Below are 18,426 nucleotides of genomic sequence, written 5' to 3' on the forward strand. Positions count from 1 at the left end.
CCCAAGTGTCTAATTTATATTAGTATTATTGTTATTATTATTATTATTATTATTATTATTATTATTGTTATTTTTGTTATTTTACCGACACAATAACACCATATGTCCAGCAAAGGAGATATATATGCTGGATTTTTCCCCCCACAATTGATACATCCTTTTTTGGGTAGTTACACATTATTATTATTAGTATAATAATAATAATAATAATAATCCTAACTTTGCAATGGTTTCCAGTGGAGAAATTGGGAATAAACAACAGGAAGAATAAAAAAGCCAAAGTAGATTTTTCCCCCCACAATTGATACATCCTTGTTTTTGGTAGCTACACTTATTATTATTATTATTATTATTATTATTAACCTATTTTTGCAATGGTTTCCAATGGAGAAATCTGGAATAAACAACAGGGTATTTTCTTTCCTTTGCTGCATTTTGCAAAATTTGAAAGGGATCAGTCCAGATCTTTTGGATTTTAGAACCCACAACAAGGCATATTGAGGTATATAGCTAAATAATAATAATAATAATAATAATAATAATAATAATAATAATAATACTTTACCTTTGCCATGCTTGCTTGCATTCCTTGCAAATGCTTTGCCTGGGAGTTTGCTTTGTTGCTTGCTTGCTTTGCTTTGCTTTGCTTCCTCCTTCCTCCAAGGATCCAAGGCTGGAAGAGAAAGGAAACACACCTTTATTTCTTCTTCTCCTCTCCTCTTCTTTTTTTCCTCCTCCTCCTTTTTTGGTTTTCCTTTCTTTCCTACAGGGACATCTACAGGGCTGGAGGACTCATGGCAGGAGAATATTGCAAATCCTATCCTCCATCTGAATGGGAAACAAGTGTCTGAAATGGAAAATAATTAAAAAATAATACTAAAAAAATTACAAATGAATGCTATTCCTACTATTATTGTTTTATAAGGTATCATTATAAAATATATTATTATATTTATATAGTTATAATAAAATATAATAACAATATTGGTAATATATTTGTGTATTTATAATGTAATATTACTATCAATATATTTATATATTTATATATCAATAATATAAAATATATTTATTTATTTATTTACCTTACTTGTAATTATTCATATTGTTTGATAATGATATATTTTATATTATATTATTGATATATAAATATATTGATAATATATTTATATTATTGGGTATTTATATTATTCATATATTATTATATTATATATAATATATTATATAATATATTGTTATAATATATTACATATATTATAATAATGTAATAATATTAATATATTATATTATAAATAATATAATAATATTAATATATTTGTGTATTTATAATGTAATATTATTATCAATATATTTATATATCAATAATATAAAATATATTTATTTATTTATTTACCTTACTTATAATTATTCATATTGTTTGATAATGATATATTTTATATTATATTATTGATATATAAATATATTGATAATAATATTACATTATAAATACACAAATATATTAATAATATTATATTATTTATAATATAATATATTAATATTATTACATTATTTATAATATAATAATATTAATATATTTGTGTATTTATAATATATTATTATTATTAATAATATATTTCTATATCAATAATATGAAATATATAATTATCAAATAATATGAATAATATAAATACACAAATATATTAATATTAATATATTATTTATAATATAATATTAATATTAATATATTATTTATAATATAATATAATAATATTAATATATTATTTATAATATAATATAATAATATTAATATATTTGTGTATTTATAATGTAATATTATTATCAATATATTTATATATCAATAATATAAATTATATCATTATCAAACAATATGAATAATATAAATACACAAATATGTGTATTTATATTATTCATATTGTTTGATAATTATATATTTTATATTGTTAATGTATAAATATATTATTAAAAATAATATTACATTATAAATACACAAATATATTAATATTATTATATTACATTATAAATAATATAATAATATAAATATATTTATGTATTTGTATTATTGATATTATTTGATAATGATATATTTTATATTATTGATATAGAAATATATTGATAGTAATATTAAATTATAAATACACAAATATATTAATGTTATTATATTATAAATAAAATATAATAATATAAATATATTTGTGTATTTATATTATTCATATTATTTGATAATTATATACTTTATATTGTTATTATATAAATAAATTATTTATAATATTATTACATTATAAATACACAAATATATTAATATTAATATATTATATTATTAATATCATATAATATAATAATATTAATATATTTGTGTAAAATATATTATTAAATATAAATATACTAACATTACATTTTGTTATTATTATTATTATTATTATTATTATTATTATTATGTATATTTACAGTATACAGGATTTCAGCCCAGGAGAGATTCGAACTCGCAACCTTTCTCTTCTCTCTCTCTCTAACTCTCTCTAACTGATTCTAGTCTATGGTTGCCGGAGTGACAGCCATTGAACGTGTTAGGCCACGCCCCTTTCCGAACGCTCCAATTGGGAGCCAAGTCGTTGGCGGGGGGGAGAGAGAGAGAGAGAGAGAGAGAGAGCAACGTGTTGTACGCATGCGCACTCAGCCTTGCGAAAGGGGGAGAGAGAGAACAACGTGTTCTACACATGCGCGCTCAGTCTTGCCAAAGAGGGAGCGAGAGCGTGTTCTACGCACGCGCGCTCAGCCTTTCGAAAGGGGAATAGAGCGGGCAACGTGTTCTACGCATGCGCGCTCAGCCTTGCCAAGGAGAGAGAAGTGTTCTACGCATGCGCGCTCAGCCTTGCCAAGGAGAGAGAGCAATGTGTTCTACGCATGCGCGCTCAGCATTGCCAAAGAGGGAGAAAGAGCGTGTTCTACGCACGCGCGCTCAGCCTTTCGAAAGGGGATAGAGCGAGCAACGTGTTCTACGCATGCGCGCTCAGCCTTGCCAAAGAGGGAGATAGAGCAACGTGTTGTACGCATGCGCGCTCAGCCTTGCCAAGGAGAGAGAAAGTGTTCTATGCATGCGCGCTTAGCCTTGCCTAGGAGAAAGTGTTCTACGCATGCGCGCTCAGCCTTGCCAAAGAGGGAGAGATAACAACGTGTTCTACGCATGCGCGCTCAGCCTTGCCAAGGAGAGAGAGAAAAGTGTTCTACGCATGCGTGGTCAGCTTTGCCAAAGGAAGAGAGAGCAACATGTACGCATGCGCACTCAGCCTTCCCAAGGAGAGAGAGAAAAGTGTTCTACGCATGCGCGCTCAGCCTTGCCAAGGAGAGAGAAAAAAGTGTCGTACGCATGCGCACTCAACCTTGCCAAAGAGGAGAGGATGGGCTGCGTGGCGAACTGCGCATGCGCCGCAACGGTCATTTCGCACGGCCTTCCAAAATGGCCGCCGAGTGGGTTTCAGAGTCCGCACAAACACGGTTAGGCACGGCTCTAGGCCTCTCCCCGCCGCCCCACGCCTATTTAAAGCCCCGGAGGCCCTTCCTTTTCCCCGGCAGCCTTTGCGGGACGGAAGGGGGGCCTCTCTTCTCCCTCAGCCGCCATGGAAGGCTTCCTCGAGGGCTGCAAGGCCGCGCTGCAGGTATTGGGTGCAGGACTCAGGGGAGCAAGGGGGCCAGGCCTCAGGTAGGGCCTACCTTTGGAATGGGCACATACACACACATATACAAATACAGAGTGTGCATATATATATATATACACACACACACATATGTATACAGCAGGCATGGGCAAACTTTGGCCTTCCAGGTGTTTTGGATTTCCAACTCCCACAATTCCCAGCATCCTACCGACTCGTAGGAATTATGGAAGTCCAAAACCTATAGGGCCGAGGTTTGCCCATGCCTCCTATATAGGATACATGTGTACACATGTAGTTTACATATATGTACATACTGTATAGTTTATATGTACACATCAGTGTATGTAGTGAATTGTTGTTGTTCATTCGTTCAGTCGTCTCCGACCCTTCGTGACCTCATGGACCATTCCACGCCAGAGCTCCCTGTCGGCCGTCACCACCCCCAGCTCCTTCAAGGTCAGTCCAGTCACTTCAAGGATGCCATCCATCCATCTTGTCCTTGGTCGGCCCCTCTTCCTTTTGCCTTCCACTTTCCCCAGCATCATTGTCTTCTCTAGGCTTTGCTGTCTTCTCATGATGTGGCCAAAGGACTTCAACTTTGTCTCTAGTCTCCTTCCCTCCAATGAGCAGTCGGGCTTTATTTCCTGGAGGATGGACTGGTTGGATCTTCTCGCAGTCCATGTAGTGAATACACACATATATAGCATACATATACACACATGTATATAAGGCACAGTGTGAATACACATAAGTGTAGACATGTATATAGTGTACATAAATACATATGTTTATAGAGCACACATATACTGTGTATGCACACATACATTTATATAGTTGTGTATATATATACACACAAACGTATATAGGGCACACGTATACTGTACCTATGCACACATGTATATAATGTATATATACACACACGGCACACGTATATAGTTTATGTATATGTATACACATAATTTGCATATATGTACACACGTGTATACATAACACATACATCAGTGTATATAGTGTATACACATATATAGCATACAGGTACACATGTATATAGGGCACACTGTACACATGTATGTGGGGTACACATATGGTGTGCATCCACATGTATATAGTGTACATATATACATATGCATATAGGGCACACATATACTGTGTGTATGCACACTATATGTGTACCCCATATACATGTGTACAGTGTGCCCCCCCTCTCTATATATAGTGTGTATGTGTGTGTATATATATACCCACACACATTAATTGTGTGTATCCACACATACATGTATATAGTGCATATACACACATATAGGGTGCAAATTGTGCATATACATATATGTATATAGTATAGATACATAAACACGCATGTATATAGGGCACATATATAGTGTGTATACACATATACATACATGTATATAGGGCACACATATGGTATGTGTATGCACCTATATGTATATAGAGTGCGCATATCCACCCCCTACGATTTGGAAATATGTATGCCAGTGGTCAAAATGATGGGCATAATAGTTTAATAATATCTGGACAGCCATAGGGTGCCCATTATTATAACAAGACAGACAGAATAGTATTTACTAAAACATATAGAGCATGGATCTGGGTCTACATTGTAAATCAAATATTGTCTTACCCTAAGAATGAGCTGTTGTTTTGCAGAACTTAATAAACATAACATAAAAGTTATATTTTCTCTATCAATTGTAATAATTATCATTGAAAAGAACAAATGTTCTTTCTGTCTAAGCACTTTACGTTTGAGAGATAATATAGTTGTTAAGCCCCTCCAGGGCTCTGTACTTTTTTCAGACTTCACCATAGTATCCTTGTTTGGAGGCGTCTCTGTTTTTAAATATTTCCCTGCCCTTGTTTTAAATGGCCAGCATTCCACCCCAGAGGCATAAGTAATAGTTCTAAGAGCTGGAGGCTAACATGCACTGGTATTTTTAGTCTCACCCATCCCTGGAATGTGGCTCCTGATAACTTCTCTGGGATTGGATTCATTCCTTTGGCCAAAAGAAAGTCCCCACCCTTGAACCTCAAGACAAAGTCTTTGCTCTTGGCTCAAACAACATGGAAATGCATTTCGGCTGGTTATTTTCTGTTCTTCTAGCTACCTCTGTTTCTTTTGAATGGTTTGTTGTTGTTGGTTTGGATTTTCTTGTGGTTGTGTGCCTTCAAGTTATTCCTGACATTTAGTACTTATTTAGGTGATCCCTCATTGTCTTCCAAGATCGGTGTTCTGGCGGTGGGTTCTCCTGGCATGTTTCTCTCTTTCGCCCTCCATTCGTGCCTCTTCAAATTCTACAGCACTGCTGGTCACAGCTGACCTCTAGCTGGAGTGCTCAAGGGCTGGGGCTTCCCAGTTCTCAGTGTCTATGCCAGTTTTTAAGGTTGGCTTTGAGCCCATCTGTAAATCTATTTTCCTGCCCACCAACATTCCCTTTTCTTGAGTAGAGCAACTGCTTTGGGAGATGGCGGTCGGGAGATAGGGTGATCTATCATAATAATAATAATAATAATAATAATAATAATAATAATGTTTTGAATCACAACAAGATGAGTCCACAGCAGACACTCTGCTAGCTGTTATATTGGATTATTATTATTGTTATTATTATTATGCACAACAAAATTAGTACACAGCAAACAAGATCGCTCTGCTGTCTGTTGTATTGGATTATTATTATTATTATTATTATTATTATTATTATGTACACAACAAAATTAGTACATAGCAAACACAATCACTCTGCTGGTTGTTGTATTGGATGATGATGATGATTATTATTATTATTATTATTAACACAACAAAATTAGTACACAGCAAGCAAGATCACTCTTCTGGCTGTTGTATTAGATTATTATTATTGTTATATGCACAACAAAATTAGTACACAGCAAACAAAATCACTCTGCCGGTTGTTGTATTGGATCACACATTGGACACTTCTCAAGTGTCTAGGACGGTGTGACATATTGGCGTATAATGCGTGCAGATCCCAGTGGGGTGGACTTTTGCAGTTCACAGATGGTAATTTTGTCAGTGCTGATTGTGTTTAAGTGCAGGCCAGGGTCTTTAGGCACTGCACCCAGTGTGTCGATCACACTGTGACCACCTTGACTGGCTTGTGCCAGAGATTTATTACTATTGTTATTATTAATATGATTCCAAGAATTCTGGTTCAAGGTTTTGAGATTACCAAGAGATGTCTTTCTAGATACAACATCCCGTTTGCTCAGGTTCCTTACTTACAATGCTTTTAATTGCCAAAACGACGTCCTCTAAGTATGATTAATGGTCTGGTGGTTTCCTTATGATTTATGTATCAGATGACTCTACTTTTTGCCTTATCAGCAGGCTTCCGACCATGACCGCAATTCCAACCCCAGCATCCTTTCGGTTTGTCTTTTGCAGAAGTAACACATACAAAATGTTGAGTATATAGATTGTAACACAGACACACTGTTACAGTTACATCTTCAAAATACATACAACAAGCAGTACCCAAGTTATAAACAAGATAAGTTCTGGGTTGCTGTGAGTGTTCCGGGCTGTCCTCTGATTTGAATGATTATGGTGTCCATATTTCATATTCCAGAAGCATTCTCTCCTGACATTTTGCTCCCATCTGTGGTACGCATCCTCAGAGGTTGCGAGGTCTGTTGGAAACTAGGCAAGTGGGGTTTGGATGTAACCAGGGTAGGAGAAAGAACTCTTGTCTGCTGGAGGCAAGTGTGAATGTTGCAATTGGCCAGGTTGATTAGCATTGCATGGCCTTGCAGCTTCAAAGCCTGGCTGCTTCCTGCCAGGGGAAACCTTTGTTTGGAGGTGTTAGCTAGCCCTGATGGTTTCCTGTCTGGAATTCGCCTGTTTTTTGGGTGTTGTTCTTTACTTACTGTCCTGATTCTAGAGTTTTTTTAAATACTGGTGGCCAGATTTTGTTCATTTTCTTGGTTTTCTCTTTTCTGTTGAAATTGTCCACATGCTTGTGGATTTCAGTGGCTTCTCTGTGTGGTCTGACATGGTGGTTGTTAGCGTGGTCCAGCGTTTCTGTGTTCTCAAATAATAGGCTCTGTCAGTTTATTCTCAAGTTGAATGTGTATGTAAGTCAAAACACATATATGTATACACACACAAATATATGTGTGCGTATACATATACATATATACACATATGCATATATACATATACAGATAGATACAGATAGATATATAGATATATTTATTTATTTACGACATTTATATGCCACCCTTCTCACCCGAAGCGGACTCAGAGCGGCTTACAAGTAAAAAGTAAATACAATATATTATATTATTACCATAGCACAATATTAATCTTATATATTACACTAGCTTTTCCCCTGCCACGCGTTGCTGTGGCCCAGTCTGTTGATCTGGAAAATAAAGTAGTTGGTTTTTAATATATGTAATTTCTTTATGCTTGTGGATAAACAGTATTTCTTGCTGTTTCTTTGTCAGGACAATGATATGTTGCCCACCCTGGAACATGCAACATACGATTGTCCTTTTTTAAGGGTCCCTTTCAAATCTATGATATTATATCTATGTGTGTGAGAATCATATCTTTGGCTGAATGGCTCTTTGTCAGGAGGGCTTTGATTACGTTTTCTTGCCCTGGTGAAGGGAGTTGGACTGGATGGCCTTAGGTCATGGGGGTTCTGTGTGGGAAGTTTGCCCCAATTTTGTCGTTTGTAGGGTTCAGAATGCTCTTTGATTGTAGGTAAACTGTAAATCCCAGTAACGGGAATTCCCAAATGTCAAGATCTATTTCCTCCAAACACCATCTGTGTGCATAGTTGGGCATATGGAATATCCATGCCAAGTTTGGTCCAGATCCATCATTGTTTGAGTCCACAGTACTCTTTGGATGTAGGTGAACTACAACTCCCAAACTCAACGTCAATACCCATCAAACTCTGTTGGTCATGGGAGTCCTGTGTGCCACGTTTGGTTCAGTTTCATCATTGGTGGAGTCTTTGATTGTAGGTGAACTATAAATCCCAGCAACTACAACTCCCAAAATTATTTATTTATTTATTTCATTTACTTATACCCCGCCCTTCTCACCCCGGGGTGGACTCAGGGCGGCTTACAGGGAAGGCACAATTAGATGCCCAAATCACACAACAAGCAATCCAAAAATATAACAATTCAACAGTTAAATTAAAACATCAATACATAATAAAATCATAAAATCATAAAACAATCTCATGTCAGAGTCCATATATCAGAGTCCATGTATCCATTCTATTCCGTTTGTCCTTGTCTATCGCCAGGTCCTTGAGTTAGTTGTCAGAATGATCAAAAGCTTGGTCCCACATCCAGGTCTTTAGTTTTTTCCTAAATGCTAGAAGGGAAGTCGCCGATCTGATCTCCCCGGGGAGTGAGTTCCACAGGCGGGGGGCCACCACTGAGAAGGCCCTGCTCCTCGTCCCCGCCAGCCTCACTTGTGACACTGGCGGGGTCGAGAGCAGGGCCTCCCCAGAAGATCTTAAACTTCGTGGTGGGATGTAGAGGGAGATCCGTTCGGAAAAATACACTGCGCCGGAACCGTATAGGGTTTTGTAGGTCAAAACCAGCACTTTGAATTATGCTCGGAGTTGGATCGGCAGCCAGTGGAGCTGATGCAACAGGGGGGTGGTGTGCTCCCTGTACGCCGCTCCGGTGAGCAATCTGGCTGCTTCTTGCTGGACTAGTTGAAGTTTCCGAGCAGTCTTCAAAGGCAACCCCACGTAGAGTGCGTTGCAGTAATCCAACCGGGATGTGACAAGAGCGTGGACCACCGTGGCCAGATCCGACTTCCCAAGGTACGGGCGCAGCTGGCGCACAAGTTTTAATTGTGCAAAAGCTCTCCCGGCCACCGCTGAGACCTGGGCTTCCAGGCTCAGCGATGAGTCCAGGATCACTCCCAAGCTGCGAACCTGCGTCTTCAGGGGGAGTGTAACCCCGTCTAACACAGGCTGTAACCCTATACCCTGTTTGGCCTTACGACTGACCAGTAAGACCTCTGTCTTGTCTGGATTCAAATGACAAAATCAATTTTTTGAGTGAAGGACATACATTGAATTGTTAGGTGTCTTGTGTCCAAATTTGATGTCAATTCGTCCAATGTTTTTTGAGTTCTGTTAATCCCACAAACAAACATTACATTTTTATTTAGTTTGAAAGGAGCAGTCCTTTCGAACTAAATCAAAATCCTGCCTCTGAGCCTGCCCTCTTTGTAGTGTGCCTGTTTTACAGACAGATAAACCAAAGATGTTTGCTGGAAACCTGATGGAAACCATCCCTTCCGAAGCCCAAAGGGAGAGCGATAGGTGGGAAAGCGCGGAAATGGACCGGAATACCACTCTTGCTAATGTTTTGAGTGGCTTGCTTTTAGCGCTGACGCCAGCTCCTTTGCCGAAAGGGCAGCCGTTTCTCGGAGTGCCTTTTAGCACAAATGGCTCGCTGCTTGTCTTTCTTGTTTGATTAAAAGGAGAAAAATTAGCCTCTCGGCGGTCTTAATTTAAATTTTCCTTTGGCGTCTTGGCCATCTGTTGCTGGGTAGTACGCTCAACCTTTGCCCATTGCCTGATTCATTCCTGATTCTATTTTTTTAATAAACCCAGTCCATACACACAATTTATCTGCAGCTGGCTTATCTATTGATGTTTTGACAAATGAATCCTGGCATTTTGCAGCAGCCAGGAAACCAGGGCTGCTTTTTAGTAGCAGGCGTATTTGCAGTTGAGTGTTCAGCGCAGGGAGCAAATGCTTTCCAAGTCAATTTAGAAAGCTTGGCCAAGACCATTTCCTCCTTGTTGACAATGTCTCCCCTATCTATCTATCTATCTATCTATCTATCTATCTATCTCTCTATCTCTCTATCTCTCTATCTCTCTATCTCTCTATCTCTCTATCTGGCTATCTCTCTATCTCCCTATCTATCTATCTATCTATCTATCTATCTATTTATTTACGACACCCCGAAGGGGACTCAGAGCGGCTTACATGGTATATATACATCTATCTATCTATCTATCTATCTATCTATACACATAATAAAATAACCTTTCATGGTGTCACATTAGAAAATGTCTCCCATTTCCGCTCCCTTAGCAGCCACCTCTCCACCGAAGTCAACATCGACACCGAAATTCAACACCGCCTGAGCTCTGCGAGTGCAGTTTTTTTCCGAATGAAGCAGAGAGTGTTTGAGGACCCGGACATCCGTAGGGAGACCAAGGTGCTTGTTTATAAAGCTATTGTCCTCCCAACCCTGCTATACGCCTGCGAAATGTGGACTGTCTACAGACGTCAACATTGATACTGAAATACAACATCTCCTGAGCTCTGCGAGTGCAGTAGTCTTCTGAATGAAGCAGAGAGTGTTTGAAGATCGGGACATCCGTAGGGATACTAAGGTGCTTGTTTATAAAGATATTGTCCTCCCAACCCTGTTATATGCCTGCGAAATGTGGACTGTCTACAGATGTCAACATTGATAGTGAAATACAACAACGCCTGAGCTCTTGAGGACCAGGACATCCGTAGGGAGACCAAGGTGCTTGTCTATAAAGATATTGTCCTCCCAACCCTGTTATACACCTCTCAATCGTGGACTGTCTACAGACATCAACATTAATACTGAAATACAACACCGCCTGAGCTCTGCAAGTGCAGCTTTTTTCCGAATGAAGCAGAGAGTGTTTGAGGACTGGGATATCCGTAAGGAGATCAAGGTGCTTGTTTATAAAGCTATTGTCCTCCCAACCCTGCTATACGCCTGCGAAACGTGGACTGTCTACAGACGTCAACATTGATACTGAAATACAACATCTCCTGAGCTCTGCGAGTGCAAAAGTCTTCCGAATGAAGCAGAGAGTGTTTGAGGACCCGGACATCCGTAGGGAGACCATGGTGCTTGTTTATAAAGCTATTGCCCTCCCAACCCTGCTATACACCTGTAAAACGTGGACTGTCTATAGACGTCAACATTGATTTTGAAATTCAACACTGCCTGAGCTCTGTGAGTGCAGCTTTTTTCTGAATGAGAGTGCTTGAGGACCTGGACATCCGTAGGGAGACCAAGGTGCTTGTTAATAAAGCTATTGACCTCCCAACCCTGCTATACGCCTGTGAAATGTGGACTGTCTACAGACGTCACATGCTACTCCTGGAACGATTCCATCAGTGTTGCCTCTGGAAAATCCTGCAAATCTCTTGGGAAGACAAGGGGACAAATGTCAGCGTGCTGAAAGAAACAAAGACCACCAGCATCAAAGCGATGGTCCTCTGCCATCAACTCCGCTGGACCGGCCACGTTGTCTGGATGCCCGACCACCATCTCCCAAAGCAGTTGCTCTACTCCGAACTCAAGAATGGAAAACGGAATGTTGGTGGGCAGGAAAAGAGATTGAAAGATGGGCTCAAAGCCAACCTTAAAATCTCTGGCATAGACGCTGAGAACTGGGAAGCCCTGGCCTGTAAACACTCCAGCTGGAGGTCAGCTGTGACCAGCAGTGCTGCAGAATTTGAAGAGGCACGAATGGAGGGTGAAAGAGAGAAATGCGTCAAGAGGAAGGTGTGTCAAGCCAACCCCGACTGGGACCGCCTTCCATCTGGAAACCGATGCCCTCACAGTGGGAGAAGTTGCGGGTCAAGAATAAAGCTCCAGAGTCACCTACGGACCCACCCTGGAGGATTATCCTACTCGGGCAATGAGGGATTGCCTAAGTCATATTCCAATACTCAAAACTACTCCAACCACAATGGCTCTCTTTGCATCAATTTACCGCCAATAAAGCATATTTTACAGCGGGGATGCAAGTCCGTTTTCAGTGCCATTTGAGTCCCAGGCTGAGGTTTCCACCTCTTTGTCTTTCTTTTTGTCTCCTTCACTTGATAGGAACATGTCCAGAACAACCAGGAAGTCCACGTGGTGCTGGGCAACGAGGCTTGCGACCTGGACTCCATGGTGTCCGCCTTAGCCCTGGCCTTCTTCTTGGCAAAGGTGAGCTTTTTCTTCTGGGATGCCAAATGTCAGGTACCCTCCTAAGCATAACAACAACAACAACAACAACAACAACAACAACATAATAATAATAATAATAATAATAATAATAATAACAGCAGCAATAACAACAATATTATTTATAGACCGTATTCTCTCAAGGCAGATTCCATCAAATAATAATAATAATAATAATAATAATAATAATAATAATAATAGCAATAGCAATAACAACATTATTTATAGACCGTATTCTCTCAGTGCAGATTCCAAAATAACAACAACAACATAACAACAACAACAATAGACTGTCCTCTCTCAGGGCAGATTCCATCAAATAATAATAATAATAATAATAATAATAATAATAATAATAATAACAGCAGCAATAACAACAATATTATTTATAGACCGTATTCTCTCAGGGCAGATTCCAACAAAATAACAACAACAACAACAATAGACCGTCCTCTCTCAGGGCAGATTCCAATATATAATAATAATAATAATAATAATAATAATAATAATAACAGCAGTAGCAGCAACAGCAACATTATTTATAGACAGTCCTCTCTCAGGGCAGATTCCAACAAAATAACAACAACAACAACAATAGACCGTCCTCTCTCAGGGCAGATTCCAATATATAATAATAATAATAATAATAATAATAATAATAATAACAGCAGTAGCAGCAACAGTAACATTATTTATAGACAGTCCTCTCTCAGGGCAGATTCCAACAAAATAACAACAACAACAACGACATAATAATAATAATAATAATAATAACAACAACAACAATAACAGACCGTCATCTCTCAGGGCAGATTCCAACAAAATAATAATAATCATAACAACAGCAGCAGCAGCAGCAACAACAACAACAACATTATTTATAGACCGCCCTCTCTCAAGCCAGATTCCAACAAAATAATAACAACAACAATAACAGCAACAGCATAATAATAATAACAACAGCAGCAGCAGCAACAACAACATTATTTATAGACCGTCCTCTCTCAGGGCAGATTCCAACAAAATAATAATAATAATTATTATTATTATTTTTATACCCCCGCCAACTATCTTCCCAAGGGGACTCGGGACTAACTTTCAATGCCAAACACAAAGATTGGTAAGAAAGCTTCAGTGGAGACACCTTTCTGTTTTTCTACCTCAAGTCATTTTTCTGGCATCTTTGCAGACATCCTCAGAGTCAAAGGCGGCTTTCATCCCGGTCCTCAACATCCCCCGCTCGGATTTCCCGCTGCGCACGGAGAGCACTTTCCTCCTCCGAGAGCAAGGCATCCCAGAGAATTTTCTCGTCTTCCGAGACGAGATTGACTTGGTGGCCCTCCACAAAGAAGGCCTCCTTTCCCTGACGTTGGTGGACCACCATGTCCTGCCCAGGTAGGTTCCAAAGTGTGAGAAGGCCTCAGTGTTAGTTTACCTCAGTGTGAGAAAGGCGTCAGTCTGAGAGAGCCCTCAGTGGGAGAAGGCCTCAGTGTTAGTTTGCCTCAGTGTGAGAAAAGCGTCAGTCTGAGAGAGCCCTCAGTGGGAGAAGGCCTCAGTGTTAGTTTGCCTCAGTGTGAGAAAGGTGTCAGTCTGAGAGAGCCCTCAGTGTGCGAAGGCCTCAGTGTTAGTTTGCCACAGTGTGAGAAAGGCGTCGGTCTGAGAGAGCCCTCAGTGGGAGAAGGCCTCAGTGTTAGTTTGCCTCAGTGTGAGAAAGGTGTTAGTCTGAGAGAGCCTTCAGTGTGAGAAGGCCTCAGTGTTAGTTTGCCTCAGTGTGAGAAAGACATCAGTCTGAGAGAGCCCTCAGTATGAGAAGGCCTCAATGTTAGTTTGCCTCAGTGTGAGAAAGGCATCAGTCTGGGAGAGCCCTCATTATGAGAAGGCCTCAGTGTTAGTTTGCTTCAGTGTGAGAAAGGTGTCAGTCTGAGAGAGCCCTCAGTGTGAGAAGGCCTCAGTGTTAGTTTGCCTCAGTGTGAGAGAGGCGTCAGTCTGGGAGAGCCCTCAGTATGACAAGGCCTCAGTGTTAGTTTGCCTCAGTTTGGGAAAGGTGTCAGTCTGGGAGAGCCCTCAGTATGACAAGGCCTTAGTGTTAGTTTGCCTCAGTGTAAGAAAGGCGTTAGTCTGAGAGAGCCCTCAGTGTGAGAGGGCCTCAGTGTTAGTTTGCCTCAATGTGAGAAAGGCGTCAGTCTGAGAGAGTCCTCAGTGTGAGAAGGCCTCAGTGTTAGTTTGCCTCAGTGTGAGAAGTGGAGGCCTCAGTGGAGCCCTCAGTGGCACAGTGGGTTAAAGCCCCGTGCCGGCAGGACTGAAGTCCGACAGGTTGCATTTTCGAATCCGGGGAGAGGCAGATGAGCTCCCTCTATCATCTCCAGCTCCTCATGCGGGGACATGAGAGAAGCCTCCCACAAGGATGATAAAAACATCAAATCATCCAGGTGTCCCCTGGGCAACGTCCTTGCAGACGGCGAATTCTCTCACAGTGGTCGCTCCTGACACGACAAAAAAAAAAGTGTGAGAAAGGGGTCGGTCTGAGAGAGCCTTCAGTGTGAGAAGGCCTCAGTGTTAGTTTGCCTCAGTGTGAGAAAGGTGCCAGTCTGAGAGAGCCCTCAGTGTGAGAACTTTATCTGTGTTGTGGAAACCTTGTTCTTGTAAATAGTGCAGTCATATTATTTTACATATATGAGTAGAGTTTTTTTGCCTAACAGAAATGATGGTGTTTATGTCAATAATAATAATAGTAATAGTAATTAAATACTTCTGTAAATGTGTTTGATTTCGCCTTACGAGCCTTTCTTTGGTTCTGCAGCAGAGATGCTGCCCTGGAGGAAGCCGTTGTCGAGGTATTGGACCATCGTCCCCTGGAACGGGAGCGTGGCCCTCCCTGCAAAGTGACGGCAGAGCTGGTGGGCTCCTGCGCCACGCTTGTGACGGAGAGGATCCTTCAGGGCCCGGCTCAGGTTTTGGACAGGCAAACAGCCGCCCTTCTGCACGGTAAGAGGGCCAGCTTGCATTGACTCTGGAGAAAGCGAAGGCTGTACGTTGACTGTATGTGTCTTCGCTTATGATTATTCTTTGTTGGCTCAACAGCCACGATAGCCCTTGACTGTGTCAACATGGCCCCCGAAGCAGGAAAAGTCACCCCCAAGGATGACCATTATGCTTCCCTTTTGGAATCGCGGTTCCCTGACCTCCCTTCGAGGAATGCCATATTTGAGGCTCTGCAAAAGGCAAAGTTTGACGTCTCAGGTAACGGTGCCCTCCGTATCGCGAATTTGGGGATGTGAATGTTGCAATGCAAAACAGAGAGAATCGGCATGCAGACTGTACACCGGGCTATTTTGTCAACATCAGCTGGGTTTGGTGCCCAGTTAGTTCTCCTGTTTTTCGACTGGGACATAAAACTGGACCGAAGGGGGTCACAAGAAGGGCAATATAAGAGTGACAGGATGGGAGTGAGTAGGAAAAGAAACCGCACAATCCAACAAGAGAGGTAACCATGGTTTGTGCTCTTAACTGCGGTTATAATTCACAGCACCGTGAATTTATTTTTTAGGTCAGAGCCAAGCCCTCTCTGTGGAGCCCTCAGTGTTGGCAGGCCTCAGTGTGAGGTAGGCCTCAGTGTTTGCCTCATTGTGAGAGAGGCATCAGTCTGAGAAGGCCTCAGTGTGAGGTAGGCCTCAGTGTTAGTTTGCCTCAGTGTGAGAGAGGCATCAGTCTGAGAGAGCCCTCAGTGTGGGCAGTCCTCAGCATGACAAGGCCCAGTGTGAGGTAGCCCTCAGTGTTGTGAAAACAAACATTACATTTGGCAGGCTGCCTCTTTAGTCTTGAAAAGAATCCATACACTCTCTCAGTATGGGAAGGCCTCAGTGTTAGTTTGCCTCAGTGTGAGAGAGGCATCGGTCGGAGAGAGCCCTCAGTATGAGAAGACCTCGGTGTGAGGTAGGCTTCAGTGTTAGTTTGCCTCAGTGTGAGAGAGGCATCAGTGTTGGCAGTATGAAAAAGCCTCAGTGTGAGGAAGGCCTCATGTGAGGTAGGCCTCAGTGTTAGTTTGCCTCATTGTGAGAGAGGCATCAGTCTGAGAGAGCCCTCAGTGTGGGCAGCCTTCAACATGACAATGCCCCAGTGTGAGGTAGGCCTCAGTGTGAGGTAGGCCTCAGTGTTGGTTTGCCTCTCTGTGGAAACTGCCTCTCACTTTGTGTGCAGAGTGATCTAGGAATTGCGATGGTTCAGTTCGACAAAGATGTCACCCTGATTTTGCAAAAGCGTACTTCAGACTGGTTCTTTCCGTGGGTTTGTGGCTGGTCCTTATCCACAATTGTGAAAACAAACCGTACGTTTGGCAGGATACCTCTTCAGTCTTGAAAAGAATCCATACACTCTCTCAGTATGGGAAGGCCTCAGGGTTAGTTTGCCCCAGTGTGAGAGAGGCATCGGTCGGAGAGAGCCCTCATTGTTGGCAGCCCTCAGTATGAGAAGGCCTCAGTGTGAGGTAGGCCTCAGTATTAGTTTGCCTCAGTATGAGTGAGGCATCAGTCTGAGAGAGCTCTCATTGTTGGCAGCCCTCAGTATGACAAGACCTCAGTGTGAGGTAGGCCTCAGTGTGAGATAGGCCTCAGTGTTAGTTTGCCTCAGTGTGAGAGAGCCCTCAGTGTTGGCAGCCCTCAGTATGAGAAGGCCTCAGTGTGAGGTAGGCCTCAGTGTTAGTAGGCCTTGGGAAAGAGCTACTGTAAATGCCCCCAATGATTATTCAGACTGGGAAACCTCTTTCATTGATGCCTTACAGGCCTCACTACAGACCAGATGCTACGGAAGGACTTAAAGGCGCTCTCTGGGAAGCGAGCTTCTATAGCCATCAGCGCCATCTATGTGAATCTGCCGGTGCGTATGAGGCCTAGACATGCTCTTTCTCTCCTTGACACCTAATATCCATTATTATTATTATTATTATTATTATTATTATTACTACTACTACTACTACTACTACTACTACTATTACTACTAGCCATCTTCTGACATGCATTGCTGTGGCCCAGTCTGTGTTTATGTTTTTTGTGTGTGTATTTATGTATATATATGTGTATTTATATATTTGTGTATATGTGTATTTATGTGGTTATGCGCATGTGTTGTAATTTTTTTTTTTTTTGGCTTTTTAAGTCTCTTCCGCTGTGTTTTTCAGTGCTTTTATGAGTGACTGGCCAAACCTTCCCTCCTTCTTTCTTTCCTTTCTTTCTCTCCTTCCTTCCCTCTCTCTTTCCTTCCTTCCCTCTTTTTCTTTTCCTTCTTATTTCCCTTTTTCTTTCTTCCTTCTCTACCTGTTTCTTTCCTCGCTTCCTTTGCTCTTTGGTTCCCTCCTTCCCTCCCTCCCTCCCTCCCTCCCTCTTTCTCTCTTTTGTTCATTCTCTCCTTCCTTCCCGCTCTCTTTCCTTCCTTCCCTCCCTCTTTCCTTCCTTCCCTCTTTTTCTTTTTCTTCTTATTTCCCTTTTTCTTTCTTCCTTCTTTACCTGTTTCTTTCCTCCCTTCCTTTGCTCTTTGGTTCCCTCCTTCCTTCTCTCTTTCCTTCCTTTCTTCCTTCCCTCCCTCTTTCTCTCTTTTGTTCCTTCTCTCCTTCCTTCTCTCTCTCTTTCCTTCCTTCTTTCATTTTTTTATTTCCTTCTCTTCCTCCTTCCTTCACTACCTTTCTTTCCTTCTCTCCTTCTTTCCCTCTTTCTATCCCTCCTTCTCTCCTTCCTTCCTTCCTTC

The 18,426-nt window shown here is 40.9% G+C and overlaps 2 protein-coding genes across 3 annotated transcripts in view; both read left to right on the forward strand.

Annotated features, from left to right (window-relative positions):
* Positions 1-3,396: 3,396 nt before the first annotated feature.
* PRUNE1 (prune exopolyphosphatase 1) overlaps positions 3,397-18,426 on the forward strand; it is a 33,579-nt gene continuing 18,549 nt past the window's right edge. For both annotated transcript variants that reach the window (XR_010910375.1, XM_060758047.2), the window contains exons 1-6: positions 3,397-3,650; positions 12,568-12,672; positions 13,880-14,085; positions 15,491-15,675; positions 15,772-15,930; positions 17,468-17,562. Coding sequence is in view for 1 of the 2 variants with exons in the window: in XM_060758047.2 (XP_060614030.2) it covers positions 3,612-3,650; positions 12,568-12,672; positions 13,880-14,085; positions 15,491-15,675; positions 15,772-15,930; positions 17,468-17,562 (789 nt within the window). In the remaining variant the exon portion in view is untranslated. The remainder of the gene's footprint in view (positions 3,651-12,567; positions 12,673-13,879; positions 14,086-15,490; positions 15,676-15,771; positions 15,931-17,467; positions 17,563-18,426) is intronic.
* The window catches only part of MLLT11 (MLLT11 transcription factor 7 cofactor), an 80,009-nt gene continuing 76,895 nt past the window's right edge, over positions 15,313-18,426 (forward strand). The window contains exon 1 of the mRNA XM_060758499.2: positions 15,313-15,318. The gene's annotated coding sequence lies outside the window, so the exon portion shown is untranslated. The remainder of the gene's footprint in view (positions 15,319-18,426) is intronic.

This window comes from Anolis sagrei, chromosome 12 (assembly GCF_037176765.1).
Source record: "Anolis sagrei isolate rAnoSag1 chromosome 12, rAnoSag1.mat, whole genome shotgun sequence".
In the NCBI taxonomy this organism is placed as follows: domain Eukaryota; kingdom Metazoa; phylum Chordata; class Lepidosauria; order Squamata; family Dactyloidae; genus Anolis; species Anolis sagrei.